Source organism: Populus trichocarpa, chromosome 2, assembly GCF_000002775.5.
Source record: "Populus trichocarpa isolate Nisqually-1 chromosome 2, P.trichocarpa_v4.1, whole genome shotgun sequence".
Lineage (NCBI taxonomy): Eukaryota > Viridiplantae > Streptophyta > Magnoliopsida > Malpighiales > Salicaceae > Populus > Populus trichocarpa.
In genome coordinates, this window is record NC_037286.2 from 15740784 (window position 1) to 15754236 (window position 13453).

Here is a 13453-nt window from a genome sequence, read left to right on the forward strand (position 1 = left end):
AAATATGTGAGGGTAGAAAAAAGTGAGGAATTCAAATTAATTTTTTTATGGTTTTGACTGAGAAAGGGTCATGGTAATGCTAAAGAAGATGGCCCTCATGATGTTTTCTTTTTGTTCCATCATCTTTATGGATGACAGCTGGGTGTAGGAGTATCAGGTCTAGGGTTTTTTGAGTGTCTTTTGGCGTGTGTGGGAGAGGATGAGAGAATATATGAGTCTTTTTATGTTTCTTATTGTTACTCTTTTTTTTTTGTTGACTAATATGTTCCTCTTTTTTTTTTTTGGTACAACCACATATTTATAGGTAAAATAATTTTTTTCTTTTCCTCCCAGTTGCTCGGTCCCCAAGCAACAACAAAAAAAACTTTGATCCCTCATTTTCTATTTTTTCTATTTTTGGTCCCCTTATCCAAATATGTTTTGTTTTTCATTTTTCTTATTTTTTTATATTTTTTAAAAATACAATATCAACATCGACTCAATAAAATTTTTCAATGATTTTGAAATAAGCGTATTAAATTTTTTTTGAATTCTTTAGAAGAGACGTTGAAAATGTCGAAACGACGCAAATCCATCAAAATATATTTTTTAGATTTTTGTTATTTATTTTTATTTTTTGGATTTAAAAAATTAAAAAAAAGGGTAAAAAATCTAGCTATGACATATCCATATCTTAGCATTGACATAAAATTATAATTTTATAATTTAATATATATATTGAATAACAAATAATAGGCATATGATTGATCACGTGGTTATTGAAGATTCAATTATAGTTTATGAATTTTTATATTTCTTATCCAATGGGTAACATATAGAGTTTGGATATCAAGAAATCGACACACAAGGTAATCATTGTCATCCATACTTCACATTTCATTTTGATTTTTTTTGTATCAACTTTTATCTGTTTTTTTTTTTATTGTTCTTTGTTTTGTTTTGGTTCCATTTTTTATTGCTTTTTCTCTTTCAAATTTCATCCTTCAGTGTTTTATGATGGGAAATTTTACTTCGTTATTTTTTGGGTTTATCTTTAATGGGGTTTCAAATATTAACATAGATTGACCTTAATATTATTTTTAGATTATTTATTAAATTTTTTTTCAATCTCATCCTTCAATGTTTGATTTATTGAAAATTGATCTTCACTTTTTTTTTTAGCTTTCTTTTTTATTGAATTATTTCAATTTTATGCCCATGATCGTGGGGTTAACAAGTTGACACGACTTGACCAGGATATGTTTTTTTTTTCATTGTGTTTTTCATTTATTTATTTTTTAATTTCCACCCGTCAACATTAAATTTTTTAATAATTGAGCTTTCAACTTGCTTCTAACAGGGTTACCTTGGTGTCACGGCTAGGTCGCATATTTTTCATGCTAACCTGGATGGATGCAAGTTGTTTATATATATATATATATATATATATATTTCATCTTTTATTCATATTGTGAAAATTATATAGGCTTATTGACTTGAGTCAAGTCACTGACTTAGGTCTTGTTGTTTTTTCTTTAAGAACGTTGCCTTCATTTCCTTTTTTTACAATGGAAAAAAAATTAGGCCGGCCTGCGGTGTAGCATGGGTCACTAATTTAGTAACATATACTAAAAGGCATTGACATTTCATTCTAATGATGAATAGTGAAATGCTTTGGCCTTATACAATTTAGTCCTCAAGTTTTTTTTTGCGATTTCATCCTCCAACGCTGGGTTTAATGGATATTAAACTTCATAATTTATTTCAATTTATTTTCTGTGGATTTATTTCAGTCTTATGACCCATGTGTAGTAGGTTAACCAAAGTTGACTCAGCTCATTTTTTTATTTTTTTTAATTGATATTTTTCTCAATTTTATCCTTTAATATTAGGTTGATTGATAATTTGACTTCATTTTTTTTTTCTATGTAGTTATCATAGTCTCATCACTTGGACTGTAAGTTTCGTACGTTAACCAGGTTGGCCAAAGTTTGTTTTTGTCCTTTTTTAATTGAATTTTTTTTTAATTTTATCTTTCAACATTAGGTTGATTGAAAATTTGACTTCATAATTTTTTTTTATTTTTTTTTCTATGGAGTTATCCAGGTCTCATGATTCGGGTTCGACAAGTTAACTCGGGTTGACTCGGGATGGTTTTTTTTGCTTTTCTGAATTGATTTTTTTTCAATTTAATCCTTCAATATTGAGTTTATTGGGAATTGTGCTTAATGACTTTCTTGTATTTTCTTTCTATGGGGTTATTATGGTTTCATGACCCAGGTCGCGGGTTAGCCCAATTACCTCGAGTATTTTTTGTTCTTTTTTTAATTTTATCATTCAATATTAGGTTTATAAGGAATTAGACTTCATAACTTATTTCAGTTTGCTTTCTATGAGGTTATTTTGACCTCATGATTTGGGCAATAGATTTAGTTGATTGAATCAGATGGTTTTTTTATCCTTTTTTTAAATAATTGTTTTTTTTTTCAAATTCATCCTTCAACATTCGGTTGATTGAGAATTGAGCTTCATAATTTGTTTTAATTTTTTTTCTATGTGGTTATCTTGGTCTCGTAACTAAGATTTCGCATGTAAACCCGGGTTGACTTGACTCATTTTACAAATTGAATTTTATTTTCAATTTCATCCTTCAATATTAGGTTGATTGAGAATTGGGTTTAATGATTTCTTTTTATTTACTTTCTACAAGGTTATCAAAGTCTCATGACTTGAGTTGAAGATTTGACAAGTTAACCTAAGTTGATCCAAGTATATTCAATATATTGTCATCTCAATATTTTTTTTTTAAATATCATCTTGATTTTTTAATCAAACTACATTTTTATCAGTCATTTAAGTTGTCTTTGGACTTGTAAAGTTAACTATGTCACATCAAGTCAACTTCCATATAAATTTAATTTTTATTTTGCTAAAAAATATGTTAACAACAATGAATACAGTTTTTTGTTCAATAAAAACTTGATCAGACCCGTAACATAGCACAAACAATTATCTAGTTAACATATACTAAAAGGCCTTGACATTTCATTGTAGTAACGAACAATGAAATGCTTTGGTCTTTTGCATTCTGGTCCTCAAGGTTTTTTCTTTTACAATTTCATTATTCAATGTTGGGTTTAATAAGTATTGGACTTCATAATTTATTTCGATTTAATTTTTATGGAGTTATACCAATCTTATGACTCAGGATTGACAAGTTAACTAGGATAAACTATGATCATTTTTTTTCTCAACTTTATCATTTAACATTGGGTTGATTGAGAATTTGACTTCATATTTTTTTTATTTGCTTTCTATGGGATTATCATCGTCTCATAACTCGGGTCACGAGTTTTGTGGGTTTGTCAGGTTGACCCAGGTTTTTTTTATCCTTTTTTAATTGAATATTTTTTTTAATTTCATTTTTCAGTATTTTGTTGATTAGAAATTTGACATAATTTTTATTTAATTTTCTTTCTATGGAGTTATCTTGGTCTTATGATCTAAGTTTGACAAGTTAATCCGGGTTGACTTGGAATATTTTTTGTTTTTTAATTTCTTTTGTTTTTCAATTTAATCCTTCAACATTGGGTTGATTGAGAATTGTGTTTTATAATTTATTTATTTTGCTTTCTATAGGGTTATCACGGTCTCATGACCTGAATTGCGGGTTAGCTCGGTTGCCTCAAGTATTTTTTTTCATTTTCTTAATTGTTTTTTCAAATTCATTCTTCAATATTGGATTGATTGAGAATTATACTTCATAATTTATATCGGTTTTTTTTTCTATAAAGTTATCCCGACCTCATAAATCAAGTCACGAGTTTGATCGGTTGACTCGAGTGGTTTTTTCTTTAATTGATTTTTTGCTCAATTTCATTCTTTAACAGTGGATTGATTACGATTCGAACATCATAATTTGTTTCAATTTTATTTCTATGCAGTTATCTCGATCTCATGACTAAGATTTGATAGGTTAACCTGAGTTGACTCGACTCATTTTTCTAATTGAATTTTGCTTTCAATCTCATCTTTCAATATTTGCTTTCTACAGGGTTATCATGGTCTTATGAGCTAGTTTGAAAATTTAGCAAGTTAACCTGAATTAATTTTAATACATGCAATCCATCAGAATAAATCCAAGTAGATCCAATATAAATATGTTATCGCATTAGTGTATTTTTTTAAATATCATCTTGATATTTTTAGTCAAATTATATTTTTATAAGTCGTTCAGATTATTTTCGAACATATAAAATTGATTATATCACATTGAACAACCTCCACATGATTAATTTTTTTTTTGGTTAGAAAACATGTTAACACCTGAATATTTTTTTATGTTGAAAAAAAATAAATACGACCTACATAGGCCGGCGTCTTTTAAGCACACATGTAGCATAGCTAAAGCTGCCTACTTTATCAACGGTTGCTATCTAGAGAGAATGATAATCAGACTTCTTTAGAAGTACCAAAATTAGATTGTAAATGTAATCAGAAGATTTGCAACACTGTTTGACAGTATAGGTAGTTGTTTACAAACTACTGACCAAAGTCTTCTAGAATTTCATGCTGTGGAACAAAGCTCAATGATGGAAAATCAAATCATATTTGATTATTATGCAGGAAATATAACTTTCATAAAAACAATTATGGCATGATACATAATTAGGAGCAAGCTACAAAACCAGTGCACAAGGAACTCGCTAAGCATAAAAGCTCAAACAAGATCATTTTGGCTTCTAGAAAAGACATGCATCATCCATGTGAGAGTTCTGTGACTGTTCATGAATCTAACGGTCCCAACCAGAGGGCCTCCGCCTTTCTCTCCCTCTATCTCTGGAACTGCAATGGTAAAAGCAACAAAAAGGCCTTGTCAGCATTAAAATTGGAATCATCTCAAAATAAAGAAGGTGTCCATGCTTTGAAATCACTCCAACTGAACATAAACAATAGCAAAGAAAATAATGGAAAATTCAGCTGGGACACGTACCCTTCTGTATTCTTCTGACTTGTATTTCCTCCAGAGTTCTGACTGACTGTCCGAGTTTGAGTTGCATCTCCTCCAATTGAACCACCAGAGGCAAATCCAGGCAATGAACTGGTTGTCCGAGGTCTATCCATATCTTCTCCAATTGAACCACCAGAGACAAATCCAGCCAATGAACTGGTTGTCTGAGGTCTATTCATATCTCCGCCAATTGAACCACCAGAGACAAATCCTCGCAGTGCTGGTCTCTTGTTAGCATAAACACTTGAACTGGTATTCAAGCCTGGACTTTGGGAGTTTGATGTAGCTGCAACAAAGTTGCTCTTGAATTGTGCCATCACCCCCGTCCTCAGCGAATTAACAGCAGTAGATCGACTTGTAACAGCAGGAGATCGACTTGTAACAGCAGGAGATGAGGTACTATTGGATTCTGGATTATAACCAATGCCAAGACCAAAATCCACTCCACGTACACCTCGACTGCCTCCACCCCTCCCTTTACCCTTTTTCCCACCTGCACACAACATTACACTTCATGTAAGCATTTCAATGAAGATTCTATAAATCAAGAATGAGATAACTTCCTTGATTAGCAAGAAAAAATATATAATAAAATGACAGTACTTGTGTTACTCCACACCATCTACAGTTGGGTCTTCGCATTTTAAGGAAAAAGAAATTGCCTTGAAAATATATTTGGGAAATCAAATCATTAATTAGAAGAAGATGCCAACTCTCAAGCATGCTAGAGTAATGAAATAAGCAAGCAATTACAAGTACACACAGATATCGCCCAGCTCTCAAGCAATTTAATATGCAGGATAGAAAAAGCTTACCTCCTTTTCTGGAATCACGTTTGGACCTGAATCTCCCATCCTAATGATTTACATGGTAAATGTCACTCAACAGTCTCATTACATGTGCATCAATTAACTTATGTGCTAGCATGTAAATACGGGAGAGAGAGAGATTAACACATCAAATGGATGCAATGGTGCAACTAATTTTTATTTAGTAACACATAACATACAGGGAAAACTAGAAAACTCCACTCCAAGTCCAAGAAAAAACTGTTAAAGTCCATTAACATGAGGATGCAGCAGAAAACATCCTAATATGGACTGTTGAAACCTTTCAAATCCATCTATCATGAACAATCTTGTTTGGTCTCTTTTGTGCTACCAACGCCCTTCACCTGGATTTGAGCATTCATCCTGGAAAGATCCTTTTAACATAATCTTTCAATTTGTTGCCTTCCAGGATGTTGATCTAATAAGCTCATGTTGGATTGAGAAATATATAGGGTATAATTATTTTTATGATCTCATGAAGCCTGTGAATGGGCTTTATTTATGATGTAACTTTTAGTCCTGTAGGACGAACAAAAGCTAGAGAATTATAGAAAGATCTCCCTTATCCTAGTTATCTTTCCTTTTCTTTCTCCTCCTTTATAACTCTTTGGTCATCATGTAAAATATTTTCTCTTCCTTAGCAAGGCAGAAGAGATCATAGTTACTACGACATCCATTTTCTGTGCAGTTCAGCCTCATTGTCTTGTTACATATGGAAAATTATTTCAATCAACTATTAATATGAAAACCTGGAGTATTTTCTGTTCTCCCTCCTCTTCTTTCTCCTGTTTTTAACTCTTTGGACATAACCTAAAATATTTCTCTTTCCTTGTATTAGCAACACACAAAGAAACATAGGACTATGACATCAAATTTCTGTGCGGTTCATCCTCATTGTCTAATTTCATATGGAGAACTACTTCAATCAACTATGGACATGATAATCTACAGTATTTTGTAGTCTCCCTTCTCCTTTTTAACTCTTCAACTGTTACCTAAAGTATTATCTTCTCTTGTATTAGAAAGGCACCTAAGGAAACATTGGTGACTAAGACATCAATTTATGTGTGGTTCATCCTCATTGTCTTATCCATACAAGAAGCTACTTCAATCGACTATTTATAGGATATGGGCTATCACTTCAATAAGCCATTATATGAAACTCATGTTCATTGTTACAGTTATTCAATAAGGTTGTTGCACCAAAAGAACTATATGTCTGGGACAAACTGGATGTTCAACTGGTTTCCAGTTTGTAACTTATGCAAGGGTGATTGCTGACCAGCCCACCAAGAAAGAGTGTAATGGGAAGATTAAGATTCTGTAAAATGATGAACAAACTAACAAATTTAAGCATCTAAGATGTGTGAGATGTATTATAAAGCATCAAATAAGAAGGAAAATTCTATAAAAAACTTACCTTCATAGCAAGATCCATAAGTTCCACAGAGACATTCTGACCAGCAGCAATCAAACTGTTAACCAATTCACCAGCAAACCGTGCCTCTTTCTGAGTTATAAGAGTGTATGCAATCCCATCTTTATCACCAGCTCGACCAGTCCTACCAATGCGATGCACATGCACATCCATCTCTCTTGCAATATCGAAGTTGACCACAGACTTAATTGACTTGATGTCAAGTCCACGAGCAGCAACATCAGTTGCAACAAGAACATGATAGACACCAGATTTAAATTTTTGTAAAATTTCCATCCGAGAAGCCTGGTCTTTATCACCATGAAGGGCTGCAACTTTAAACGCCTTTTGAGCCAATTGTGACTCAATATCATCTACAGTAGCCTTCTTAGAAGCAAAAACCAGAACATCACCCTCATCAATCATCCCGGGTAGCTTTTCGATAAGCCAAGGCAACTTCTCCGCATCAGAAGGAATGACTTGAACAACCTGAGTAATATCCTCATTGGCCCTTCCAACCTCCCCCACTGTAACTCTCACAGGATCAGTGAGGATCTCCCTAGCTAACTTCTCAATTTTGCGAGGCATTGTAGCTGAAAATAGTAAAGTCTGGCGATCTGGTCTAATCTGACCAACAATAGACCTTATTTGTGGCTCAAATCCAAGGTCAAACATCCGATCAGCCTCATCAAGTACCAAGTAAGTTGCTCTCGACATATTTAATGCCTTCATCTTTAACATATCAATTAATCTCCCAGGTGTAGCGATAACAATCTCACACCCCGCCTTGAGTTCTTTGAACTGATCAAGCTTGGACATTCCACCATACACAGCAGAGACCCGTATCCCATGCGATTTAGAAAATTTCTTTGTCTCCAAATATATCTGATGCGCCAATTCCCTAGTAGGCGCACATACTACTCCTATCGGACCCTCTTCTTTCTCGAGTTCAGGCTGATCCATAATATGAACGATCATAGGAAGTACAAAAGCAGCAGTCTTACCTGAACCTGTCTTAGCCATACCAATAATATCACTACCGGAAAGCACAATCGGCAGAGCTTGGCACTGTATTGGTGTAGGCTTTTCATACCCTTGTTTCGCAATAGCATTCATCAGTTGTGGTGAAAAACCACAATCTTCGAATGTTTTAATTGGCCTTGGAACTTCAAAACCTGAAACACGGATAGCCAGACTCTTCATGTATTCCGCAACATCCTGCTCACTCATCTCTGCATAAAATCAAACATGAAATAAGGATTTATTTCACATTACAAAATTCCAGTTTCCCTAACATACTTAGCTGAAAGTAATAAGAAAACAGCATTTCCTCGGAAATTTACCTGAAATCGATGGGCTCTCCTCATAGAAATCCTTGCTAAAAGGCTCATACTCGATAGAACCATGGTCAAGAGCTTGAATCGGCTCAATCTTCTTTTTATCAACAACAACCGGATTATCATCAGAATCATACTCCAGCATCCCCGCATCCACAGCTTTTGCCGCTGCATAAACCTCCTCATCGGAATCATAACCAGCACGAAGTGCATCTGCGGCCAGCGTCAACCCTAGATCCTTCTTCGCCCTCAAAAAACTCTCCATAGGATCATCCTCTTCATCATCATCATCCTTATACCTCTCCACCTTCTCCTTAGCCTTCGGCGGTGGTGCTGCCCTCATCTCCTCGTGTATTCCCTCCATGAACGCATCCAGAGGGTCAATTTCGGCAGCTGAGCCATTATTTTCTGCACTCTCCTTGGCGGCATCATTATCGTCGTAATCGATGTTGTCAAGGTCGGTATCCTCGTAGTTATCGTGGTTTTGGCGAGAGGAGGGAGGGACGTAGAGCCTTTGCGGAGCTTGGGATCTTTCAAAGTTGTACGTTGCTTGGCGGTTTATGCCAAACCCTTCGAATCCGAATTTTCGCTTTGACATGATTGCTGCTTCTTCTTGTTCAATTAACCCTAGATTGGCATGTAAAACCCTAATTGAACGTGGAGACTTGCGAGTGTGATTTTTTGGGGATTATTATCATTATTATTATTTAATTTATTTATTTTTAAAGAAAGAGGAAAGCGTGACGTCCCGGTTCTTGAGTGTTCACAGAGACGGAAGATGGGTTCGATCCTTTGATGACGGACACAAATTCGGTATTGGGCTGATCGGCTTAGGTTTACTGTGGACTTACAGCCCATGCATATACATCTTGGGCCGGACCATTTTAACCTATGGTCGGCCCTTTTATGTAAGTAAGCCCGTTCAACATGAGCCTGCACCTAAAAACGTGACAGGAAATTGAATATTCTTTGCCTCCTTAATTATTTTTATTATTACTATTTAATTTGTAATAACAAGCGGTGGGTTCGTGTCCTGTTTTCAATGCTTTTTTGGTAATGGCAAGTTAACAACCTGTCTGTTGTTTTCTTTAGTTGAGAAAGAAAAAAGAAGTTAACCACTAGAGGTTGTGAGGAGAATAATGATGATTAATTATTTTTAGGGTCTTGGTATTGAGTTTAAACATGCTTTTGTTAAGATTTAATTATTATTTTTTAAATTAATTTTTTTAAAATATTTTTGAATCATCCTATATTAAAAATAAATTATATATATATAATAGATTTTTTTTTAGTTTAACGTGGGTGTCTGGGCTAGCTTGCGCGTACCTCGACTAATCCCACGGGCCCTGAAGTTAACGACCATGTAAGCCTCCAGTGGCTATCATATAAGCAACCACAGAGCTCGAACCTGAGATCACAGAGGAAATAAACCTCTTGATCCCAAACTCTTATCACTGGACCACCACCTAAATAGTTATATAATAGATTTTTAAATCATGATTTAGTGGGTGATAGGTGGCATGATTTCGATCATAATATCAATACCACAACATGATATGTGGGATATTGCATGGGCGGTTGCGTAGGCCCCTTGAAATGGCCTGCTGTCATTCGAACCATTTAACTAAACAACATGGATTCATACGACTAAGGGAAATTCGGGTTGTGTTTTGTTAATAAAAATCGGTTTTGAAGTGAATTTAATATTATTAAAAAAATATGTAAAAAAATATTTTGATCTTTTTTATTTCTATTTTTTTATCCCAAAATAATAACTAAATATTATTATGAAATTGGTTATTTTATGCTATGTCTTGATTATTTATTTGAGGAACGAAGATTATTATTGGGATTTCCCTTCATTGGCAATTTGAGCAACCATATGAATTTCCAATATTGAGAGTCTCATTTGTGTTTTTGTGTAGCTTCCTACTTTACTTGACTAGTCTATGCCGAGATTTGGACCTTTCATTAGTATATAAATTCGCTGCCTTCCCAAAAATAAGAAAATTCAAACTCGGTGATAATAAATCTGCAGATAAACTTTTAGCAAGAAAAGGACAAGTGTGTAGGGCACCCGGCAATATATGTCATGATAAAAGGCAAAACTACTCTCTAATTTTTTGTGGTTTAGGAGTATCAAATCGAGTTAATCTATTAAATTTATGATTTGAATTATGAGTTTGGAATAATTTTTTATAAAAAAATTAAAATAAAATATAAAATTTAATTATTAATCAACACAATATTAAAATATAAAATTAAAATAAAATTGAATTAAAAACACACAAAACAACAACTCAAGTCAACCTGAGTTATAAACCTCAAGTTAAATATTAGCGTAATTCTTAACTGAAAAATAACAAATTAAAAGGAAAATCCTCAGATTTAAATAGTGTAAAAACTCTTATGAAATAAAAAATAAATTGACACGTGAAAAATACCGATGGTTAGAGATTTGACAAAAATAACACGTCGGACTTTATTAAGTGGCATTTTTATAAATAAATAAAAAACTTTTTCCCTTTCCTTGAGAACAACCAATGACTTTTGGAGAGGGAGAGAAGTTGATTTTTCTTCTTCTTTCCTTCATGTCTTTCCTTTTCTCTCATATTGGTTTATAGGGAAGATAAGAGTTAAGTAAATTCCAACCAAGTGCATCCTCATATCATGCTTACCAGTAAATTAGTTTCATTATATTTTATTGGGTATCATTTTATAATGAATGAATTTATTATTTTATTATGTAATATAAATTTTAAAATTCAACGTGTCAATAATTTATCAAAAGTTTTTTTGTAGTATAAATTTAATTATGAGTTCTTCTTTAATTATATACTTAATTCAATTATAATTTTATTAATAGTCCTTTTTTATAAATATTTGAAATAATAATGTAACGGGAGGAAGAAGTCTTGGATGATAGGACATATAGAAAATTTAATAATTGAAAATTATGAAAGAAGAGTCGATAACTTGATACCTAAACATATAGAGAAAATTCTGCTAGATTTTTGATTGATTGGAAACAAAAAAAAATTACCATAGTTTTAACTGAATTATTATGTTCTTGCTTTTAGTTTTGATCATAAATCTAGGGGTTGATACAATTTTCTAACCAAAAGATATACTAATAATAACTACTACTCCAAACTTCATACAAGGGTGATGTACCAAAAATTATATAACACATAATATAAATATAACAACAAGATTAATTCATTCAATTTGAATCACCTATTTTATTTGATTAAAAAATTTAAGTGTTTTAAAAAGATGATATTTTTTTATGTTTTAAAAAATTATTTTTGATATCAGCGCATCAAATCGATCCAAAAACACTAAAAAGTATTAATTTTAAATATTTTTTTTTAAAATTTTTTAGAAACACGGGTTAGACTCTGTTTCCTAACGAGCCCTTAAAAAAGAAAGGAAAATTTTCTTCTTTCAATTTCTTTGTCACCCACTTTCTCTTCGTTCCAACTAACACAATTATATTCATAATTAAATCACCATAATTCAATCAAACAACTCCACACCTTCATTTTTTTCACCTTGGCCGAATCACTCATCCATGGAGGTGGGGTAAGTTTTCTTTTTAATTCCTTGTCACAAATCCTTTTCCCACATCTAAAAACATGATTATAGCACAACATCTTCAATATCAGGATAATAATTCATTTAAACTCAGTTTTTCATAATGTTTTTCTCACACAAATTCATCAAGGTACCACTTAGACACAAGAAAATTGAAAAAGAAAACAAATGGAAATAAGTTCTCTCTTCTTCCTCTTTCTCTCCTTCCAACCCGCCACTTCCTATCTCCCAAAGATCCAAGAAATCTTCAATTACTATCTAAAAATGCTCCTAAACTCTCTTAACTAGTGTTTAAATGGATGGATTTAAGGTGAAAATAAAGTAAAATCAATAAAAACTCTCCCCTTTTTCTTAAGCAAGGTGACCGGCCATGATTGGCTTCATGGAGAAGCCATGAACGTATTTATATGGTCAATCTTTCCTTCATTGCACCTTTGCCCCAAGGTTTTTATAATTTCAACTTGATCTCAACTTAATCTTTTATGTTTTTCATTTGCTCAAATATCTATTTTTATTTACTTTCATGTCCCAACACTCCTAAAAAAATCTATTTTAATTTGTTCTATTATTATTATTATTATTATTATTAACTATTTTAATAACTTGGAAAAATCCGAGGTTTATAATTTAATTGTTCATATAAATACTAATCCATTTTAATATATTATTTTAATTGTTCATCAACACAATTATTCTATAGCACGCTTGGTTAATGCGTGGTGATGCATAGCATGCCTCATCATTTGGTTTAATAGATCCATTGCTTTTTTTTATTCATCATTTGGTTTTTTTCTTTGTTATTTCTTTATGTTTTTTTTTTCAATATTGAGTTTTTATTAAATCTTATTATTTTTTTATCATATGATAAAATAAAAAAATTCAACTCAGTAGAGTCTATAATCCCGATCATGGATTTAACGAGTTGAATAGAATAAACTTTTTTTTTCTTTGCTAGTTTTTTTTAGGATTTACCTAATTAATAATGTTATGTAAAAGTATGTTTCACATTATTTAATTTAAAATATGAAATAATTAAAAAATCAAGTTAAGATATTTTAAATTTGAGTAGCTATATTAAATTTAATGATAATGCCAAAATGTTTTTAATGGTCTCAATAAAATAAACCAGCTACACCATAAATTTTATGGCATAAAATGCAACGAGCTAGAGGAATATGTTTGAGATTTTGGTTTAGGTTGTTTTTCAAATAATTTTTTATTTGAAAATATATTAAAATATTTTTTTATTTTTAATATCAACATATCAAAAATATTAAAAATA

At 32.1% G+C, this 13453-nt stretch overlaps 1 protein-coding gene across 3 annotated transcripts; it reads right to left on the reverse strand.

Annotated features, from left to right (window-relative positions):
• Positions 1 to 4569: 4569 nt before the first annotated feature.
• On the reverse strand, positions 4570 to 9282 carry LOC7460468 (DEAD-box ATP-dependent RNA helicase 24). Of its 3 annotated transcripts, XM_052450453.1 has the most exons (6): positions 8581 to 9281; positions 7241 to 8469; positions 5806 to 5845; positions 5160 to 5483; positions 4973 to 5093; positions 4570 to 4824 (listed from the first exon to the last, which is right to left on the reverse strand). In XM_052450453.1, the coding sequence occupies exons 1-6, from the start codon at positions 9170 to 9172 to the stop codon at positions 4773 to 4775; spliced, it is 2358 nt and encodes a 785-aa protein (XP_052306413.1). In that variant the 5' UTR covers positions 9173 to 9281; the 3' UTR covers positions 4570 to 4772. The 3 variants fall into 3 exon arrangements, with proteins under 3 accessions (XP_052306413.1, XP_002301515.3, XP_024451408.1); XM_002301479.4 differs by having other exon boundaries at positions 4973 to 5483; positions 8581 to 9279; XM_024595640.2 differs by lacking the exons at positions 4570 to 4824; positions 4973 to 5093; positions 5806 to 5845 and having other exon boundaries at positions 5319 to 5483; positions 8581 to 9282.
• Positions 9283 to 13453: the final 4171 nt, after the last annotated feature.

What these genes read in the sequence shown, in the direction of transcription:
- LOC7460468 (XM_002301479.4), bottom strand. Translation starts at nt 9,172, where the DNA reads ATGTCAAAGCGAAAATTCGGATTCGAAGGGTTTGGCATAAACCGCCAA. An exon ending in TTATGGATCTTGCTATGAAG is followed by an intron (nt 5,846 to 7,240) that starts GTAAGTTTTTTA and finishes GTAAATCATTAG; the next exon opens with GATGGGAGATTCAGGTCCAA. An exon ending in ACGTGATTCCAGAAAAGGAG is followed by an intron (nt 5,484 to 5,805) that starts GTAAGCTTTTTC and finishes TGTTGTGTGCAG; the next exon opens with GTGGGAAAAAGGGTAAAGGG.